The 23,459-nt window shown below is 27.3% G+C and overlaps 1 protein-coding gene across 3 annotated transcripts in view; it reads right to left on the reverse strand.

Moving 5' to 3' along the window:
* LOC142328432 (uncharacterized) overlaps window positions 1-23,459 on the reverse strand; it is a 628,302-nt gene that overhangs the window by 27,911 nt on the left and 576,932 nt on the right. For all 3 annotated transcript variants that reach the window (XM_075372177.1, XM_075372178.1, XM_075372176.1), the window contains exons 7-15: window positions 23,221-23,368; window positions 19,991-20,476; window positions 16,431-16,619; window positions 13,524-13,585; window positions 12,069-12,257; window positions 9,548-9,648; window positions 7,388-7,458; window positions 2,815-2,922; window positions 548-618 (exon numbers count right to left, since the gene is read on the reverse strand). In XM_075372177.1, the coding sequence (XP_075228292.1) occupies window positions 548-618; window positions 2,815-2,922; window positions 7,388-7,458; window positions 9,548-9,648; window positions 12,069-12,257; window positions 13,524-13,585; window positions 16,431-16,619; window positions 19,991-20,476; window positions 23,221-23,368 (1,425 nt within the window). The remainder of the gene's footprint in view (window positions 1-547; window positions 619-2,814; window positions 2,923-7,387; window positions 7,459-9,547; window positions 9,649-12,068; window positions 12,258-13,523; window positions 13,586-16,430; window positions 16,620-19,990; window positions 20,477-23,220; window positions 23,369-23,459) is intronic.

The raw sequence follows: 23,459 nt of genomic DNA on the forward strand, positions 1-23,459 counted from the left end.
GCTTTAAAATGTCGCTTTTTCAACAAATACATTAAAAATAATTTGAAAAACATCTCATGAATGTATAATCAATACACAAAGTATATTCAATACAAATCAAACATGACAGTTAAAAAATACAACTTTTTTTGTTGTACTTGAAAATGATGAATAGTTGATTAGAATATTAGAGTTTATCTATAATTTGATATAACAGAAAAAAGTTAAATGTCAGCTCAGATAGCTGAAATTGACCAAATCCTTTACAAAGCAAGAGCAATTTGGTTTATGATAAATATACACTTTTTAACTATAATCATACATTTAAAATCATTTAACTATTAGAGATTTTTTTTTTTGTGGAATATAAATACTTATTTAACTATACATTTATTGCAAGATTGAATACATCCTATAAATTATTATTGATTAATATTCACATTCTTAGAATGAATAAACTGATCATATGTGATTTCTTAAATTTTCATCTGGTTAAAGTTTCTAAAATTTTTCACTGAGGGAATCCTCTGAATGAAACAAATATTTTATTGTAATTAATTATTCTTACTTTGTTGCCTCTTCCAAAACCAACATATCATCAGGAAATCTAAGAAGATCTTTTCGTTTTTTCTCAGCTTGCTGGAAAAGAAAAAGTAAATCAGTGAAAATATTACAAGGTGCTAAATTAAAAATATTAACAAGAAAAAAAAATTATAAGCTAAACAATAATTTCTATATGTATTTTTATGCTACATTTATTACATAAAATTCTCAGAAATAAAATGGATTTACCTAATACATTTAATATAAAAAATGGTTATGAATTAGTAAATAATTTAAATAGCTTAAAATGTCAGTACACATTAGCATAGTTAGTTATGACAACTAACATGTATCCTGTAGTATACCTGTAGACCATACCATAAAAATAATAAAAAATAAATTAAGAAGTAACCAAGAAGTTATTATATCCAAAGTTATTAAACGTATCATTACTTTTAAAAGAAATATATTCCAACAAAACTATTTTGAATTTAATAACAAACATTACATACAAAAAAAAAAAAAATACCTTACCTATGGCATTTCACTATTAGCAATTAAGTCAGAAATATTTTTACAGGATTTTGAGAATAATTAGTACATTTTTATCACTCATACACATAAAGTTTAATATGGACATGGTATGTTTAAAATCCCACTGTAGAGTGTGTCAAAAAATGTATACATACTTTGAACTGTCATAGAACATTTATTTCCCTACTTACAAGTTTAAATTTCTGGGAAAAGTAAGGCTAACTGATGACGATTGACATCGCAGGATACACTTATGTGAAGATGGTTATACGATGATTAGATGGTTATACATGAACCAAGATTTATGGGTGGTAGCTTGTTTGGTCAGATGAGGCACAATTCAAACTTAATGAAACTATTAATAGGCATAATTGTGTGTACTGGACTGAAGATAACGCCCACATTACTGCTGAGAAGGCTGTGAATTTACCTGATGTGAATGTGTAGTAAGACTTGTCTCCTAGAGGACTCATTGGGCCTTTCTGTTTTGAAGGTTATGTAACTGGAGAAAAGTATCTAACAATGTTTGCTGACTTCATTTTCCCTTCCATTCGTGCAATATATGGTAATGACAGGTTTTATTACCAACAATATGGCACTCTGCTGCACCTATCATAGCATTGCATGAGCATACCTGGATCAAAATGTACCAGGCCAGTGGATAGGGCGCAGGGAACCAAGCATGAACTAGTGAAGTTTTTTTTAAAAACTTTTAGTATGGTTTTTTTAATGTGTACTTTTACACTGTACTAAATGTATTACAGAAAAAGTGGCATCATCAAAAGTGGATGAAGTTTTTCGAATAGCATAAATTTGATTGACTTTTTTTAAAAATAGACTACAATTTTTTAAGCTTGTAATGGAGTTGTGAAATAAATAATGATATTTTAAAAAGGGGTAAATTAAATTGTAATATACATTTTGTTTGTAGCTGAAGGTGATTATTTTAAATAACTTTACAATTAAACCTACATGTTTATAATAAAGTAAATTAATGATTATTTAAAAAAGCTTTATAAGTTACAAACTTTTTATTTACAATGTATAAAATAATTGTGGGTAAATGCAGTTTAGAAAGAGCATATAAATATCACTTAGTAGTTAGTCTGTTCCAGTAGTACTATATGTTGTGTAGTTATACGTACAGCAAAAACAACAATTTATATCAGTTTTTACAACCATTAAATACAACATTTTTAGTAAAAATAACGTAGACTTGGATTCTAGAATAAATTAAAATTTTGTATTGTTGGCTAAATAAAAATTTGATAGTCTTATGTAAAAGAGTTCATATGCATAAAACATCTTAATACTGGGATAAAAATTATATAAAACTGCAGAAAAATTATAGAAATATATCTCTACTAATTTTTTTTTGGTAGATGTTAAAAGTTAATTCTTTCAGAAAATACTGATTATATATTGAAGGTTTTGTTCTTCCTACCATGGAAGGGTAATAATTGGACAAATAAAAATAATCATTTTATATTTTTACACAGGAGAAACCGGAAGGTATCTTATTGTTACAACACCATTTTTGTGACAAAGTTGTAATGGTTAAAATACAAGCATCATTAAAAATAAAGCACAAGAATTACGTAAAATGCATATTTAACAGTAAATAGATTAAATTTAACATATACTTTAAAAAAAAATAGCACTTTTTAAACTTTAAAAATTAGCTGTCAGTATGAATGTGTTGTCTGTTATTTTGAAAATTTAGTTTTAGTCTGTTAATTGTAGAATATATCAAATTACCAAGGCAACATAGTGTATGAGATTCATTCCTGGTTTGTTAGCTCTAATGTCAGTTAATTTTTGCAATGAACTCAACTTCACTCCAGCAGCATTACCAGCATAACCTCCCTAGAAAAACAGATTGAAATAAAACATTAAAAAAAATTATCAAAATATGTTGTATAATACTAAAACATGTTAAGAGAAATATTTATTTATATACATAACATTACTTGAATTTTTATTTCAAGTTATTAATAAAAATTATTATTTATCAGTATAGTATTTCTATAACTCAAAGAACTGTTAAGACTTTATGATCAGATTTAGATTTTGACTAACTTTATTTTGTTTTTACAGCAATGTTCATAAAGGCCATTATACAAAAAAGTTTTTTTTTTCAAATTAAATACATCACCAAATAAAATACAAAAGAGGCAACACATTAATAATGAATGTTTTATATGATTTAATAAGGCGTTTTTAATACTTAAAGACCATATCTATTTTGAACATATTTTAAGATACAGATTAACTGAAGATCACATTAAAACAGGAGAATATATGAAGGGATTATTTGCAAAAAATACTTAGACCATAATATACTTTGCTCCTCATTAGTTAAATATCTAAATATCGATGCAACCAGCTGTAAATGTAATTTTTTTTCAAATAAAAATACAATTAAATAAAAAAGAAAGTTATTTTGCAAAATACGCTATTATATGTTATTTTTCATTGTCAGCTATTAAAATAAAAAAACTACACATTTACTATGTGCTGTACCTACCTGAATTTATACAATCATATTTTCAAAAAAATATTTTTTATTCTTCTATACAAAAGAATTGAGACAAACTGTGATTGCTGATGGGTCTCACATTTCCTCAATAATTATCTATATAAATGAAAAACAATCTTCGTTTTGTGTGAGCCATAATAACTCAAAAACTACTTAACTGATTCCACTGAAAATTTCATAATTTATTATCATTTGTCACAGGAGTGTTATCATGACAAAATAATATTGCATTGGCAATCGCATTATCTGGAATTGCGGCAACTCTTTTGGATGGTGGAATCACCAAAAACATTGTATATCCTAGAGATACAATTGTATGAAGAAATACAATAATTTTAATTTATTTAATTAAAATAGAATTAATACTGATTGATATTGTACATTTTTAGCAATAGCGAAGCAGGTCAGTAGTGCCAGGTCCACTAGTATTAGATAAAACAAGAAGGAAATTAATATTAAGAAAAAACTATATATAAACCCTTCATTGCAGACAATCTTCATTAAATTAAATTAACAAATACAGTTACACCACCCTGAATCAAACCTCCTTAATTCGATAACTCCCTAAATTGAATATCTACTTTGTCCTCTTGAAAAATCCTCTTTAAATCGAATTAAATCACTTCCTTTATTCAAAAATTTTGAGGACTTGATATACATATTATTTCTTTGATGAAAACATTTTCAGTAAAAAATTTACATACAGTACATGATTTCCAAAGAAACGTAAATAGCAATAAATTCAGTTTAATAGTGGATAGTGTGGATTGTGAATTTTATCCAGTACTGTATGCCTAATGTTAATAAACTTCCGACTTGTTTATTTCTGTTGCCGGAGTAGTCGATAACAAAACTACATGCACGGTGCCACTGTATGATGAGAATAGCTTGTCTTATTCCTTACAGCAGGCTATACATAACATAATGACTCAGAATAAAATTAAAACGGATAATTTAATAAAGTATCCGTTTTGATTTTATGTAGTTAACAGTAGTTTTCTCACAGAAATTAAGTTTTATTTCATTTTAAAATGTTATGATTCGATTACGTATATTTTTGTGTCTTCTCGTTCATTCTTGTTTAAACTTTGATATGTAGACCTACTGTACATTTTTAATAGCCGCATTTTAAAATGAGGGTACAGTGGAAACATAAAACATTATCTATTGGTGATAAAATAAAGATTATAAAAGAAGTAAAAAAGGTAAAAAAAAGAAAGACTAAACGATTTTGGAATTCCTTCAAGAACTTTATTGACAATTTAAAAAAATGAAAATTCAGTCCTTTTTTTTAAGAATATTCTTCGAACGTGGACCGCAAAAGAAGAAGATAGGTAGAATTTGCCAATATTGATAAATTCGTGATAAAATGGTTCAAATAATGTAGAGATAATACTGTCAGTTTAGGGGGTCCAGTCATAAAAGAAAAAGCACTGATGTTTGCAGAGGCGTTTTTTTTTTTTTTTTTTTTAATTTTTACATAATACTATATACATTTTGTCTTTTCTAATGTAATTTACTACTGTAGTACGTTATTATTGATTAACATAAATTTTTATTAAATTATGAAATCTTTGTGTACAATTTTTGAGTTTCATTATTTTACCTCTCTAAATAGAAAACTCCCTAAACCGAAAAAAAATATTGGTCCCATGAAGTTCGAATTAGAGAGGTTTAACTTTACAAACAATAGTAAAATCAACAAATAATTTAACATTTGTATGAAAACAATGCAAACATTCATGCATTATAAAATAATAAACATAAAATGATTAAAATAGAGCAAAATGATTGTAGTTTGATAGTTTGAAAATTGGACCGATTTGAATAAAAAAAAAACACAAGATATAGAAAATGTAAGAGAAAAATAATTGTTGATTTGTGGGAATTTTTATTCAATACAAGAAAATCCTACTACTAATGGTTCCTTTTGCTGGCATTTTATTTGTACCAAAATATTAATTTTCATTTGCGTACTATGAATCAAAACAAATAATCTAATATTTTTTTCATTAAAAAAAGCTAATACAATGAATTTCACTGTTTAGTGAAATTCAGACATACATAGAATAAAAAACATAACCTTCTATTAAGTACTTCTCTCTGTTTCTGTTTAGCCTCCTGAACCACCGTAAGGTATTCACTTCAGAGGATGAATGAGGATGATATGCATGAATGTAAATGAAGTGTATTCTTGCACAGTCTCAGGTTGACCATTCCTGAGATGTGTATTTAATTGAAACCCAACAACAAAAAAACACCAGTATCCACAATTTAGTATTCAAATCCAAATAAAAGTAACTGCCTTTACTAGGATTTGAACCTTAGAACTCTTGACTTGGTATGAAACTTACCTGGTAAAATTTCACCAGTTATTGTAGGACGGTTTTCTGTTATAGAGAAAAGAATGATTCTATGAAATGCATTTAAACTAAAAGGCAGCAAAACTTTTATTATGCAACATAGTGATGAGGAATTGAATCAAAATCATATCAAATTGATGCCTATTTAAAGAAAAGAATAAATATTATGAACACCATTTGGTTATAAGTATGTACTTTACTTGGTTATAACTGCCTTTACTAGGAATTGAACCTTAGAACTCAGAATTTCGAAATCAGCTGATTTACAGTGACGAGTTCACTGAGTTCACCACTAGACCAATCCGGTAGATTCTGCTGTTAAGTATTTTATAACAGAAAACATTCATTTTGCAAAAGAAATACAATCCATAAAATTGCATTAATGTATCAAAAAAAAATTAAATAAAAATATATGTATTATAAATAAAAATTTATGTTGTATTAATAAAATTGTTTAAAAAAATATTATGTTTCCAGTGATGTAGATGGAGAGGAAGGTAACAATTTGTGGATGGAAAATCTGCATATATAATGATGGTTTGAGTGATGAAAATTATTTTTTCAGATGAGGAAAATATGAAAAAACAAATAAAAAATTATAAATATTTGTTTCTAGTTTGGTAATTTCTAATTTTTTTTTAATATCTTTTCAAAATATTTATTTAAATACTTTTTTATTGTAGTCTAAAAAATATTGTTTTATATAATAGAATTACATTAAAATATTTTTACATAAGTTAAAGATTGCTGAAATCATCAGGTTTGCTTTCTCTATATTTCCATACACTGTCAATGACCCGTTCAATGGTGATGGGTATATTACTCTTCAATATGGCCTGTGCTTCAAACAGAATTATGGTTCCAGAATTATCTTGAACTATGCTAGTCTGTATTGTAATAAATGATTTGTTTCAAAACCAGGGAGTCGTTTTTTTTGTTTTTTTTTTGAAGAGAGAGGGAAGATTTATAGAAATTGCATAAAAGTAATGAAAATAATCATCTAAGGAAAATTGTATAATTTTATACATTTAATTGGGAAATGATGTTTATAGAAGGATATAGTAAGTAGAGCTATCAAAAAAGTGAAAGAAAGGAAATGCTTTTTTAATTAATGGTGAAGTGCATTTGCAAAAGAATATGGAAAACCTTAACTTGGGTGGGAGATTGTGGTGATAACCAGCACAACTTGACTAATTATCTGTTAATATTTATTTTTTGTGTAATTTTTATCCAAAACTAAAAAAACATGAATTATTACAATATGAACAAATGATACAATAAGAAAAATTTAAAACCTATGAGAAGTACAAAACTTTTTAAATTTTTACATTAAATCTAATCATAAACAACTAAAATACAAGTATGTTGCAATAAATAAATTTAAGTACAATATTTTATTAAGATCTTAGTAGTTTTTGTATATACTTACAGAATTCAAAAAATTTCCAGCAACTAGAACCATATAGAGCACTTCTTGAAGAGGTTTATTCGTCATAAGATCTGAAAGAAAAATATATTATGAAAATAAAACAAAACAGATTATAAAAAAATTTAGAATATCTCACACACTTAGAATATCACACAAATTTAGAATAATCATTACATAAAAAAAAAAAAAAACTTAAAAAAGCTAATTGTTAACAGAATAACGCTTATTAATCTAATAAAACATACATCATTCTAACATTATGTATTTTAAAAAATCGACATAGTTGAATTTTGTTTTTTATTTAGGTCATGTACTTTAATTTCAATTTTTCCTTTTTTCCTTCTTCAGTTGATTTCTTTGATGTACCTTATATGAAAGTATATAACTTTTTAAAAAAAGTAATAATACAAAGTTAAAAAAAAATTCCCTAAAAAATGTAAAAAACTTTCTACTTTTCTTGAAATTTACACTTTTTGAAGTTGCACCAGTTTAAAAACAATTTATTAACCCTTAATTTTACCCCAACCTATTTTTATTTTTACTTTTTAGAGATGATTTCTAAAAAAGTTATTTTATTTTACACTTTATAGTTTTATTTTAATTAAAAATATGAGTAAGCCTATAAAAAATTCTGATCAATGAAAAAACACTGTTCATAAGAAACACAAAGACAAGAAGCCCATAACTCCATAAAAATAAGAAATAGAACAGAGAACTTATATAAAGACTTATCAAGTCTATGCTAAGGCTTTCTGGGATAGACGATTATGTATTATTTTTACTGCCACTTTTTTTTTAATTTTCATGCAAAAATGCAGTACTCAAATATCAGAATGACATCAGGATATGCATAATAATACTAATACTTAAACAAAATCTTCCAATAACTTTTATTAAACAATTGCAGTGGGGTTAACATAAGGAATTATCTAAAAAAAGAACGAAAAAACTGATCAATTGGAGAATAGTAAGGCTTAAAAATATGTAAAAAAAAAATAAATATTTCGAATTTGAACAAATACATCAAACCATCATAATAATTAATAATTATATCAAATACATAGGTTAAATTAAGAGTATTTACAATACTCTTTTAACTGACTTCATTTAGAGAAAGGAAGTCAGTTAAAAGAGTATTTACAATACTGCCTGAAATTTTATTACAACAATTTCTTAGAATTACAATGTCCTAGAGTTTACTAATTTTACAAAAAAAAAACTATTTAAAAATCTGTGTTCTGTTTAATTTCTTCAACGAATGCTGTTATTAAACCAGTGAACTGATGTAGTTTAAATGCTACCAAAAGAACGGCTCTTCAGATTTTATTGATTTCACAATCCTAACCGCTCTCTTTTTCTTAAAAAGAAAAAGAGATATGGTATTAATTCAGAGGATGAATGAGTATAATATGTATGAATGTATATGAAGTGTAGTTTTGTACAGTCTCAGGTCGACCATTCCCGAGATGTGTGATTAATTGAAACCCAACCACTAAAGAACACTGTTATCCACAATCTAGTATTCAAATCCATATAAAAGTAAAACTGCCTTTACTAAGATTTGAACCTTAGAATTCTCAACTTTGAAATCAGCTGATTTGCGATGCTGAGTTAACCACTAGACCACAATAGTTAGGTGGCCACAATCCTAACCTACAACTCTTCTGAAAAAGTGGACAAAATTTGAAGAAATCCTTGACTTGATATAAAGTGTAAAAATTATTTGTTATTTAATAAATTTATTTTAATTTATTTCAAAAGATCTTAATGCATATTTTGGCTAAATTTTTACAAAAAGATTAAAGACATTATAGAAATAAAAAATAAAAAAATATTCTCATTTATTCATTTACTTTCAGATAGTATTATTGTTATTATTATTATTATTATTATTATTATTATTATTATTATTATTATTATTGTAACTACCAGCTAATGGTTAGTTATAGCTAAACTCTTTTTTTTGTTAATGATAAGAAATAAGTTTTGCAGTGTGAAAAATTACTAATTCAACATGAGACAGGTAATCGACCACACAATGTCAAACGTACTATGCTGATTATTTAATCAGTTTCAATATTTGTTAAACTTCCAAAATGTTAATTAAGTTTCTAAGATTGAAACTTTAAAAAAAGAGAAAAAAGTTCATATTAGACTTACCTTCCCCAGCTACAATCATAGCATTAATGCTTGGTTCAAGGTAGTTCATATTTGCAGCGAATTCTTCTTTTAACAGCATACTTTCTATTCTTAATTTGTAACTGTAAGCAAATGTAATTTGTATGAAAAAGATTACTTAATTTTGAAATATAAACATAAATTATTAATGTTTTATAGATATTTTTAAACAAAATAAATAATATATTATTAACATGTAATGGCTTAATGAGGATTTTATTTTTGGGTGTCTAATTGGCTTCTTCTTGTAGTCTGTTCCAATCCTTTACTCAACATTGTTACAGTTATGACTGACTATTTTGTAGTAAACACAAAAAAATTAATCAGTAGAAGTTTCAGGTGAATAATATTAATTATTTATATAGCATGTTACTACATATATATACATATATATATATATATATAAAAATGTTATATATTTATATAGCATGTAGTAACATGCTATATAGATAACTTACAATATTACCTGTTCAATGTTTTCACTCAGTTACTACCCTAAAAATTAATCATAATAACAAAATTTTATTATAACACATTTTAAATAGAATATCATTTAAATCATACTGCCTATATGTAGCTGAGGAGCCAATAAAATAGTTAAAGAGTGATTCAAACTAAAATAAAATATAACAATTTTTTATTACCTTGGAACATAAAATTTAATCCTATAGAAATCCTACAGTGTACTTAATCAAAAATATATTATGTGATCTTTTTGTTATCCTTAAAGTGTTTCCACTTATCAACTAAAAAGTAATAAATTTTAACATTAATAATGTATTTTGCCTGCTTGTCTTGAAGAACTTTCATGAAATGCTCTAGGCTGATGTTCATTGTCACCAAATTTATTTGCACAAAATAAATTATTATAACTCTTGCCTTTTTATTGTTTTAGGCCTTTATATTCAACAATTTATCTAATTATATTGCTGGCGTTCTTGATAGCCTTAAGTTGGATTTCATACAGGACATTAATTAAATTTTTTTTTTGTAATAATAACCAACAAACTACTTAAAACAGTTATAAGGCTTTAGTTTATTTTTTATTACAAAACCCATTTATGTATTGAAAGGAATACAAAATAATCATAACTCAAAAAATTGAACTGGAAAAATATAACACATGTTCACAAAATGAATTAATTCTAAATCAAATGAATGCACAATAGTTTTATTCACATTGTTGTTAAAGAAATCTCCACCTTTAATTATAGCGTTATTGATTTATTTACTAATTTCAAGAACGGACATTCTGAACTCCTCTGTAAAATGAATAAGTCTATCAAAATTCTTTCCTTAAATAAATAACTCATTTGAATAAAAAAATCCAACATAGTAAAAACATGGTAAACTACATGGTAAAACTAAATTATTAATAACATAATATTACACTCTGCAATAACTGAAATTTGTTGTTCATAATTCATAATATTTTGCTGGCTTGAAGGAGTTCAATATTGAAATCCTTCCAAAGAAAATGCCACCAAAAATTGTCTAAAGTGCTATAATCTGGTGTAAATCTAAATTTACTCTTTCAGCTTGACATCAAGACCTTCATGGATTTCTGGGAGAAAAGATTAATTTTCTCAGCCCTCCAGGCTACACTTTTTTTTTTTTAGCCCTCCTGCCTACACCACATTCATTTATGTTCACCACTGTTTATAAAATGAGGTGGCTCTGCATTCCTTGCAGATGGATGTGTAACAGTTATTCTATGAAGCAATATGGATCTCTTCACAGAATAATTGTTTTATAATATTCTGATTAAAATTTTTAATAGGTATGGAAATTTGGGATAAAAATTTTCTTCAAAGTAATAAAGATTTGATTACTGTAATCACTTCTTTGAATAAATGTAATTTTAGGAAACTTTAAAGGCAAAGACACAAATAAATGATCGGGAGGCCATCATAGCTAATTCATTTAGTTATGAAAAATTCAGATCTTGGAAGTAATTCATCTTGTGACTTTCAAAATTTTATATTTGCTGACGCTAATAACAGAATCAATAAAATTGAAGTACAGTAGAAACATTTCAATTTCAACTTTTGATATGTAGGCCTACTGTACATTTTTAATAGCCGAATTTTAAAATGAACGTACAATGGAAACATAAAACATTATCTATCGGTGATAAAATAAAGATTATAAAAGAAGTAAAAAAGGTAAAAAAAAAAGAAAGACTGTTCACAAATTTGGAATATCTTCAAGCACTTTATTGACAATTTAAGAAAAATAAAAATTCGGTCCTTTTTTTCAAGAATATTCTTTGAATGTAGACCGCAAAAGAAGAAGATAGGTAGAATTTACCAATATTGATGAATGCGTGACTTAATGCCCAACTTAAAATTATCAGTTACTAGTCATAGATTATTACAAATTTTAGCAGTTTTCAGTTTCACAATGAACTGAAAATTTACTAAGTTCATGAAAAACTCACAAAACAACTGAAAAGTTATTGCTTAAAATATAATATTTTTATGTTAATATTATTTTTACTGACTTTGGAATGTCAATTAACTGAAGAAGAAACTTTTCAGCATTTCCTAGTTTGCTCTTGTCACCGTCATACGTTCGTAACATTTCAAGCTCATCTAGTTCTGGTAGAATTTTTAGTAGACCTCTTAACTTTTCAGCACCAATCTCATCATGCTCACCATCTCTAATGACCTGAATAATATCTTCATTTGAACTGTAAAGGAAATTCAATTTTAAATTAATTCTTAAGTCTGTAAATTAAAATTATTTAATAAAATAAAATATTAACTTAAATCCAAGAACAAAATTAGGGCTATTTTAACATAATGTGAAAACTTCAATTATTTTAAATTGTGTGAAAACTTACTATAAATACATTCTTACATTTGTGTACACAATAAAATTAATATTACGATAATTCACCAAAAAAGTTCAGGTATATCTAATAATTATACAACTTTCCTATTCTTTAAAAAAAATTATTAAATTTTTGGCTTTAAAAAACATTCTGCTTTACTTTTATACCGATCCTTGATTAAGGCAATGAATTATTGGTTAGCAGCAGGTTTTCTTTATAGCAAATTAATTTTTTTTAACTGCCTCATGAACCAGGTAACACACTTTTAACATTCCTCCATTGTGTTCAAGTAAACAAGTATCAGCCAGCATGGTTCATATTAAACACAACATTATATTTATGTTATCAATATTATTATTGTTTTTTCAGTTATCTCAATGACTGAAATTTAGATTATAAAGCCAAGTGCAAATATTTCAAATATATTTTATAAATGTTTTATTGTAAAATATAGTTTGGTTTGTTATAATAAAAATCTATATTTTAAAATAACTTTTTTTGCTAATGGTTACAAAAATGTGGTTTACTATAAACTAGCGATATTATAATTATAGGTGGTGTAAAATACAGGTGGTTAATTCTAGTCCTCCCACATTTCAACATCAATCTGTCATTTCTTCACAGCAGTGCCATTACTCCATAAACAAAGGACCCTATCATAACTGAAGGGCTTATTAATCTAAAAAATTTTGTTTAATACCTATCATCAGTAATCTCCTTCAGATGTCTGTATTATATACATTTTCTGTTCCCTACATTTTCAATAATCTTTCCCCAATTCTGTCCATAAAACCATAATTATGGACTCCAGCACTACCTCCAGTAAGCCATATCCATCAAATTCATTTTTTGTGGCATTTGATTATTTGCTACCTAAACTTCCGTCTACACTGTATGTTCTAAATAATAATTTAGTTTCAATGGCTATTTAATGTTATAAATAAGCAATAATTAAAAAAATTAACTGAATGAATAAAAATAATTATAACTTAGAATTATTATGTACTTAGTCAATTATTAGTATGTACTCAGTAACTAATTATTATTATGTACTTAGTATTTTTCTAGGATAACAAGTCAGATTTAAAAACAAAATGTTAAATTTATTAAAAAGTAACTTACCTTCTGAATTGTTTAAGAAAGATATTCACATTCAAACTTCGTTTACCATCCAAAAGAGCAATCTAAAAATAAATTATATTTTTAGTATACTAAAGTTAATGTAATTACAGATTTTATGTACAATTTGTAAATAAATTATAATGAATCAAACTAAATGATGTATGTAACAAAATTAAGCTTAATGATGTAAAGTTAAAATTTTTATTTAAATAGTAACACCCAGCAAAGAACATTTTTGTGCAATCTAAATATTGTGTTGAACAACATGAGAATATGTTACAAATTTTAAAATTATTAAAATGTTAAATGACTCATTTTCAGTTTAGTAGAATTATTCTTATATATTAACCTCAACATGATAATAATAAACAGTGTAAAACACACTAAATTTGATAAAATGTATTAAACAAACAAACCTTATCTTCAATAAATAAAAAAGTAAATAAATATTAATCTGAACAACCTCTATATATATTTATCTTTTTTTTTTTAAATATATTTAACATTTATATATTTTTTCAGCATTTCCTAGTTTGCTCTTGTCACCATCATACATTCGTAACATCTCAAGGTCATCTAGTTCTGGAACTTTTTTAAATTAATTTAATGAATCCAAAACTTATATTATATATATATATATATAGCTTCAAAATCATGAACATTTTTAGCTGTTTCTTGAGTTGTGATTTCTTAACATAGCATTAACCCTAATGTTTTCCTTTTTATTTCCAAAACACAAATATAATTTTTGATAAATTGTTCATATAAAAAAGTAAAATTCGTTCAAATGAATGAATCATTCATGTGTGCGCTGGGCAGGTGCACCATATACAGCCGCCTGGCACACCAAGTGCAGCTGCCTGGTGCACCATGGGGTCCTCTCTGTGCCAATAGCAGCTAAAATAATAAAGTGAGTATATAAATCAAACAAACAAACCCACACACCATCCTTTTTTATGGGAAAGATTTTAAGTCTCACTTTAGAACAATATTTCTGGTGTAATTTAAAATACACTCAAAAGAATGGACATTCTTTAGGGAAAAGTCAAAGCATCTTATTTTTCATACAGAAATAGAATTTCCTACCAACTTATTTTAAATGAAATTAAAAGATTTTCTTTTTCAGAAATTATATTTCTCTGTTGATGAGTTTTTTAAATAATATTAATTAAAAAATTCAAAATTTTCCTGATCTCTGTTTAATTTGTACATAAATATATGCCCAAATAATTTTTATTTGACAACTTTATATTTTTATTTATTTTATTTGTTTAATATCTTCATTTATTTACTTTGATATCATTTCATATACTTTAATTTTACATTAATATACGTTTTAACAACTTCAATTTTTTAATGTCAAATTAATTATGTATTTTGTGTTATTGTTCTAAACAAGGTTTAACAATGGTTTTCTTTGATCTATTTAAAGAAGTACTGGGGCAGCTACTTTGTGTTAGACTATCACTGAATGGGTAGGTGTGCTACTCTACAACAGGAATCTGATGCGACATATAATTTGTATTATTGTGTACCTATCAAAATAGAATATTTATTTCTATCATTCTTTTTAATTAATAAAAAACAAATTTTGTTAATATTAGATCTTAAAAAATACATTTGTTAAAGTTACGTAGCATAATCATCTTTTTTTTTTAATACTTCTCTGTCAATATTTTGTAGAACTTAAGTGTTTCCTGTATTGTTTTACTACCTGAGCTGTTTCCTTTTTATTAAACTATTTTTATCCCAACATATACATAACAACAACAAAGTTATTGTTATACACATATTTACATAATACACAGGAAACATGTAGCACTCTCATGGATAAAAATAATTTTATTTACAACTTAAATTCACAACATGGTGACAGAATTAATTGTGATTTCATTTATAACTACTCTCACTAAGCCTAATGAATCATAGACATTTAAATATTATACATTTGTAGCTAATAACCTTGAACAGATTCAAAAAGTAAGGTTTAAACTTTTCTGAACAATATTTGTTTTGTATGTTAATAAGAACAGTATTTTATTTCAGATGCTGTTATTATTTTTGTTCAATTGTACTATAATTACATTGATTGACAGTTATATTTCATTGAAAAGTATTTTTTTTGTTAACTATTACTAGAATATTTTGTGGATGAGCAATTATAATTAAAATTATGATTGCTAATATTTTTAACATTTAAAACTGAGCTATTTTAATATCAAAACCATTCTTCCCCACTCTATTAAGTTGAATGCTGTGTAATGTACTAGATGTAATACTAAATCAAAATTATAATATTAAACAAAACTTTATTGGAGAATCCATATGAATTAACACCATCTGTAATTTTTATTTACTCTGTACATTCAACAGTTATGATTTATCATAGCAAAATGGAATATGAGTAGAATTATTATTGGTGTAGGAAGAAACCTTATTTATGTTAAAATTATTTATCGCATGCTCATTATCAGCACCAATGATGTCAGTAGTTCCAGAAAGAATAAGAGCATAATCATTCTTGAAAAAATCCCTTGTTAACTATAAAAAATTTTAAGTAAAAAATCTAATTTCTCACTAATATATACTACAGCTTAAATTTGAATCTTTTTACTGAAAGTTATGATCTGAATTTTGTTAGGTAATCTCTTCCCTGTACTGTAAAAAAAGGAAGCGTCAAGACTGCAGTAAGAAGTTGCACTTGAGTAGCAATTCATTGCAAAAACAAGTTTTAGTCCAAGTAAAAGTTTAATAGAGTAAAATGGATAAAGAATGAAATAAAATCATGGGATTTTTAAAAAAGATTCATGAAAATTATATTAAAATATAAAAAAAACTTCAGATTCAGTGAATTTTTTAAATACTTTTCAAATGTTTGTTCAAATAACAATTTAATAAACAACTCACTTCTGATGGTTCTTTACGTCTTCGATCTGGATCTCCAGAAAGTTTTGGTGAAATTGGTATTGGAGCTGCAGCAGCAGGAGGAGCTTGTTGGCAAAAAAGTCCCTCCATTTCATCCCAATCTAAATCAGCCATTGGTGAATGTTGATGACTACGAGCTACAAGTGACCAGATATTGTGTTTTCCTACAACCTTAAATAAATAAATTTAACTTCAAGTTAAATGTTAACATAAAAATAAAAAAAATAATGAATATTGAATTGATATACAGTAATATTTTGAGGGCAATTTAGTTTTAACTATTTAAGAGAATGTTTAAAAGTATTTAATTACTAATTTGATTTTCTCAACTATTTGCAGATTTAATTTAAGATACCAATGATCCTGGGTAATATGGTACACTATTCCAATCAGATGCGATCCTTCAATTTATTGACTATCCTCTTTATTTTTCCTTCGTTTTTTTATATTTTATTCCTTCTTCTACGAGTGACTGCCATGGTATCTGAGTCAGCTGCTATCCTGTCCCATCTGTGACATTATCCTGGCAGCATAGCTGATGTTTTACTGCGGTTTTGTAGAGTACCAATTCTTTTTTTCTTAGACATTAAAAAAGACCAGAATGCAAAATCCCAGAGTTATAAAAAAACAAAATAGTACCTGATGCACCATCTAGATAAGCCAGATCACATATTTCTAATAAAATCTAGAATAATCTAATGAACTGTGTTATCTCTTGAATAAAATATTTAAATGAATAAATCTCTGTAAGCCCTTGGTTATGCTTTAGGTAAGATTAAGGGTGTATTTATAACACTAATTAAACAAGAATCATAGTATACCTTAATTTCTTTCAGGGGGGATTCCTTTGTAAGCAATTTGCTTATACATATAAGTTAAATAAGTTATGAGTTATGAAAAATGTCAAGCTTGAGGAGATAATCAATAATATTAGAATCCTCTTTGCGATCTATGATCATGTTTTAGCATTTGTCCTTTCACTTCATACACCAATTTTGTATATTCAACAAATATTGTAGCCATAGTTTAGACAATCTCTTTAATATCTATTAGCAGTGTTATTTTATAAGATTAACTTAAAATAGAGCAGATTGTTGGCAACATGTATTATATTATGTACTTAAATGTGCATCAAGGCTGAGAATTACTATAGATTGATGGTTGCATGGAATGACATGTAATAGACTGTTAGACTGCCTTTGTAAGTGTGTGTTTGTTTAAGATTAAGTTGTCTCAAACAAGCTGTAAATCATTCACAATTCAGGACTAATTGGTTCAAATTAAAAATCCATTCCTAAGGGAATAATAATATTAACTGAACCCAAAAAAAAACCAAACTGAACCCATAGCATAGACATTCAGTTTAAATTAAAAGTAACATTTCTTTCAGTTCGACTTGAACTCTTTTTTTAAACTGACCTCTTCATTTTTTTGCTTAGCCTCCAGAATCACCGTAAAGTATTACTTTAGAAAATGAATGAGGATGATATGTATGAATGTAAATGAAGTGTAGTCTTGTACAGTCTCAGGTTGACCTTTTCTGAGATGTGTATTAATTGAAATCCAACCACCAAAGAACACCAGTATCCAAGATCTAGTAGTATTCTCCTGAGACTGTACGAGATGATACTTCATTTACACTCATACATATCATCCTTATTTGTCCTCTGAAGTAAAACCTTACGGTGGTTCCAGAGGCTAAACAGAAAAAGTATCACAAGAGTATCATGAGAGTTCAACACGCAATGTGAATGAGGGAGGTTGTGTCTAAATAGGCTCCATTAACTCATCCATAAATTGTGTTATTTATTAGCTATTTACAGTTTCGTTTGATCAGTGATCATTGGGGTTTGGTTTTCTTTGTTCTTGTGTTGTAGAGTTTTTGTGTGATTATTAGTAGTACTATTAATATATTTAGTTGTGTAGGTAGCCTCCTAACTGGCTATCTAGACTAGCTTGGCGGCGGTTTTATTTATTTGTATGCTTTCAAGGGGATGGACTACTATTTCTTTATTACTTTTATTGTTAATTATATTATTCTGTAGTTATTCAGTCTCTGACATTTTTTATTTTTGTTATATTTTGTTTTTCTTTTAGTTTTTGTTGACATCAGCAACCATCTTGTTTACATTACATGGCTTGCTATTGGTCAGTCGCTTCCATTGGCCCATCAGCAGGCGATACTATCTATGTAAGTTTGTAAACAAACTTAATTAATTTATTTATTTACATTTAGTTAAGTTTTTGGTTTCTTTCACGTTAAAAATAATGTCAGACACTGAAGGAAAGAGGTTGGGCAGGTCCAGGTGGGGTAAGACTCCACAGGCTATTACTATAGTTAGACTTGATGACTCCTCTCTCCTCAGGAGAGGAGGAGGAGGTCACACCAGGGACTTCTGGGGTATCACAACGTCTGTTTTAAATGTGATAGATGAGTTTAATAAAATGGTTGGAAAGGTTGGTAATTTGATTCCTTTAATGAGAGCATGTGAGGAAAAGTTTGATTCTCTGATACAATTTCTTGTTAACCTGAAGAGTAGTGGTTTGAATATTTGGGTTAAGGTAAAAGAGTTAAAACCATTTTTTGATGATCCGCCTACAGGCTATGAGAGGTTGGCTGAGCCACCTGAGGTTAGGTGGTGGTGCGAGAATGTTCATGCCCCTCATCCAGTTCTGCAGTCTGCAGTGCTTCAGCGTAAATGGTATGCTGAAGCGGGAATGGTATTAAAAGAAAAGCAGGAGGCTAGTTTATCCCAGAAGCAGCCTGAGATGTTGTTCGTTAACCTAAAAGAGTGGGCAGCTACTAAGACTACAAAAGAAATGAAGGACGAGTTTCAGGTAGTCCTTAAACAAAAGAGGTCGAGCTTGAAATAAAAGAAACAAGTAAGGGATTAGTTGTTATTGCTGACGACAAAGAGACCATGCAGGTAGTCCCGACATGAAGGTCAACCCTAAACATAAGAGGCGCCCACAGATTATTATGTATGACAGAAATCAACAATTACCTGAGGTGGAGTTAATGACTCTTATCAGAGAGCAAAACATTTAGGTGACTGAGGATACCATGGAATTTTTGAGGTCACTCCGACTCTTTTCCATAACTTCATCAACAAGGTCAGATTGCTTTTGGATTTTTCTTTGTGTAGAGTTAAGTTGTTTTTAGATGTTCAGTGATGCTTCAAGTGCTGCAGGTGGTCACAGAACTAAGTTCTGTAATCATCCTGCAATCTGTGCCCATTTTGATGATGAGGGTCACAAGCGAAGATGATGAGTGTCCAAAAAAGTCGAAGGGTCCAACTGGTATTAATTGCAAGCATGTTCTGAGAGAGTCCAAGCAGTTGGTGAATAGTAAGGAATGTGGTTTTCATCAGAGGGCTGTCACTATGTACTTGACTTCTTTAGCACTGAATGGTTAAATTTGGGCAGTTAAATGCACAGGGTGCTTAGATTGTTCAGATTGAGCTCGGTTAAGTCGCTCTTTGTAGAGGGTTAGTTATCCCTTAGTCTCTAAAAATATATAATCCATAACAAATCAGTTATACCTTATTGTTTGGAATTTTATTCCAGTTGATGGTTTTCATTTTTGTCCTTGGTGTTGGTGTCTCTTGTTGAGGAAGTAGTTTAACATTTGTAACTTCTGGAGGTTCAGGTGCAGAAACAGGAGCTGTCGGTGGTGTAAGGAGTGGTGGTGGGGGAGGGCCACCCATAGCAGGTGCAGGAGGCGGAGGAGGTGGTGCAGCTGGTGGCTGTGGTGGAGCTAATGGTGGTGGAGGTGGTGGTGGTAAAGGTGCAGTTGGAGTTGTATTTAGTGACTGTTTTCTGCTCCCACACAGCGGATGTTGTTTAGCTTGTAGACTTGGTGATCGCAACAATCGCATCGCATCCTCCCGTCCTTCTAGTAGGGTGGCCCTATGAACTAATCGTTCTGCTGTGTCCCACACTATGTCACTGATTGCTTCTCTTGGATCTATCCTCAATAAATGTTGTAGGATAACTAAAAATGGGATTTCTTGAGGTGTTTCTGCCACCTGTAATAATAAATTATTAAAATTTAACAAAATGTGAATAAAATAATAGGAAATAATTTTATTTAAAATAACATGACTTATCCAAGATGAAACTATGTCTAAACCAACAAAAAATTACAGATTACCATATTAAAGAAGTTTTATAAAATGCTTGTTCAGATTATATTAAATAAATTATTTATTTTCGTCTTAATGCTTCGTTGACTATCTTAATCTCATGGATATTTTCTAAAAATACTCATCCATTCTTTCAACATATATCTACTATTCTTATAATTTTCACTTCAACAAACAAAGGAAAAGTTGCAAGAATGTAAAAAAGTAATTTTTTATACTTATTATGAGAAAGTTTCTTTAATTCATTATCTTTTATCTTCATAATAATCTATTAAAAAGATTACTTTAAATCTTATTAGAAATATATGATATTTAAAATTAAAAATATAAGATATTTTTAAATCTTTTATGTCACTTTCCATAAGTGATTGTCTATTTTGTGAATGTATGTGTTTTTAAAAATACTTGTTTTATCTGATCAGAGCAATACAGCCAATGAATAAAAGCTTAATTAAGGAAAATATTTTTTTTAAATTCTAATTTTTATGAAAACAAAATCAAAATAAAAGAATTTTGAAAGCGTTACATAATTGAACAAACAATATATAATTTTTAACAAGTGTGATATAACATTCCACAAAAAAATATTGTGTTGAAAAAAATTATAATTGGATAAGAAAAAACTTACAGCTACATATAAATTATAAGATCGAACACTATTTCATATCAGAATTATTTGGAGATCTGACAAAAGTAATAAGTACACCTTCTTAATGTTCACTGAATGAACTGGTTTGAACATTACTTTCAGAGAGAGAGAGCAAATCTGATTGATGCATCATATACTTCAGATTCTTTACATTCATCTTACTTTTAAAAAACAAACTGGGAAAGATAGTGAAAAGCTAAAATCAATTCTACAATAACTGGAGACTGTAATGACTACATTACTAACATCTGCATGTTTTGTCATACTATTATTAAAATGAATATTACATTCATGAATTCTGAAATTCAACATTTTACCACTCTTACGTCGATGGAAGATAGCAAATTACAGTGGTTGCTAATTTGATTTACTGAGACTTGAAAAAAAAGAAGAATTCAGAACCTAGGAAACTATGAAGGATACTAGACAAATAAAAAATGGAGATAATCTCTGGTTCCTTTCTCTTTCACAAAAATTAGATAATGTTCAATTGATTTAATTAGTCAACAAATAAAAGTTGCTAAGTTGATTAGTGTGAACTTTGTTCTCAGTATCAGATAAAAACTAAGGTCAATCTTTGATAAATAAAAATAAAAAGTAACACATATTTATATAATTTATATTTTTAAATCATTATTTTAATTAAACAGTTCAATTTTTAAGCATAGCTATTACACATAGTTAAGTGATGATTTTTAATCTTTTAGACATAAAAAGAGAACTTACAAACATTAACGAAAAGGTAATTTAATAAAGCAGTATTTTCAATTAACCTTCTTTATGTAATTTACAAAGAAAGAAAGAGAGAGAGAATCTAGTGTGTGTACTTATTTTATTAGTACTCATATAATTTTACTGACATTCATTTTAAAATGACTAATATGGGGCTTCATTCAGTAGAATCACTGTGTATCCCAGGTTTGATTTCTGGGAATGGTCTGAATTTTCAATCAGTAAGATAGAACAACCTTTCAAGGCATATCAATAAAAGCAATATATTTAAAAGAAATATTAAATGGAGCAGATATTTTTTTAACAGATTTTAGTGTTAAGAAAACTATATGAATATGATGTACCTCAGGCCAATAGGTATAAAATGACAACTGATAACATAAAGTACTTTAAAATACAAAAAAGTAATATTTTTTCGGAATATTTTAAATTCTCTATAAGTGATAAAAATATTACAAAACTTAGTATTCTATATATAACAGTTAGTATTGTATTAGATCCAATAACAAATTTATATGTTTAATTAACAGATCATCGCTGGATGGCAAACCAATTATCTAATTGTAAAAATGGATAAAACCATTTTATTAGGCTTTAAATATAACATTCTTGATTGCATAGATAGAGTTCCCATTAATGATAATATTTTCTGTTGCCTATAAAGCAAAAATTTTTCAGTGTTTTATTAGATGTCAAGCTCTCATGGGATGAAAAAATTGATTTGGTTTGAAACAAAATCAAACTATACAATACTGTTTTGCTTAGAAAAATCTTAATAAAATGCTAAGTTTGTCAACATTATTAAATATTTATTATGCTTATATAAATTCCTATCTAAACCATAATGTTATTTCTTTTGGTTATTTTATGTGAATCTCGAAAGATTATTTCTTGTGCTTATATTCAAATAATTAATATATACTTTAATCATACCTATTTGTTATCTTAAAATTTATCATATAATGATGTGGTTTATATATTCTATTATTATGTATTGATCAGAATAAAAAATCTATTTATTTATTTTCTTTGTTTTATCATAAGTTTTATAAAAATGATAAGAAATATTTTTGGAAAATACATGTTTGATATTTTGTAATACAGAAAATATACTTTCATGAAAAAGTAATTGCTTTTGAATTCAGTGTAGGCTGATTAAATTTACTTTTACATATATATATATTTAACTTGAGATTAATATTTAATTTTAATATTATGTAACTAAGTCATTAGTTAAAAAACACACCTGACGTAAAATGGCATAGAACACATCAAGATGAGAATTGAGGTCTACTCCATGTGGTGCTTGTAATATCTGAGCATCATCACTCTCTCGTTGTTCATCAAATACATCGAGTTGTACACTAAGATCCTGTAAACCAGCTGCACTACGTCTGTTTAACATAAAAATAAAAAACAAATAAATCATCAAAGTTGAATGTATATTAAAATCAAAATGTATATTTTGATAAACATTTACTTTCA

The sequence above is a fragment of the Lycorma delicatula genome, chromosome 7 (genome assembly GCF_047948215.1).
Source record: "Lycorma delicatula isolate Av1 chromosome 7, ASM4794821v1, whole genome shotgun sequence".
Lineage (NCBI taxonomy): Eukaryota > Metazoa > Arthropoda > Insecta > Hemiptera > Fulgoridae > Lycorma > Lycorma delicatula.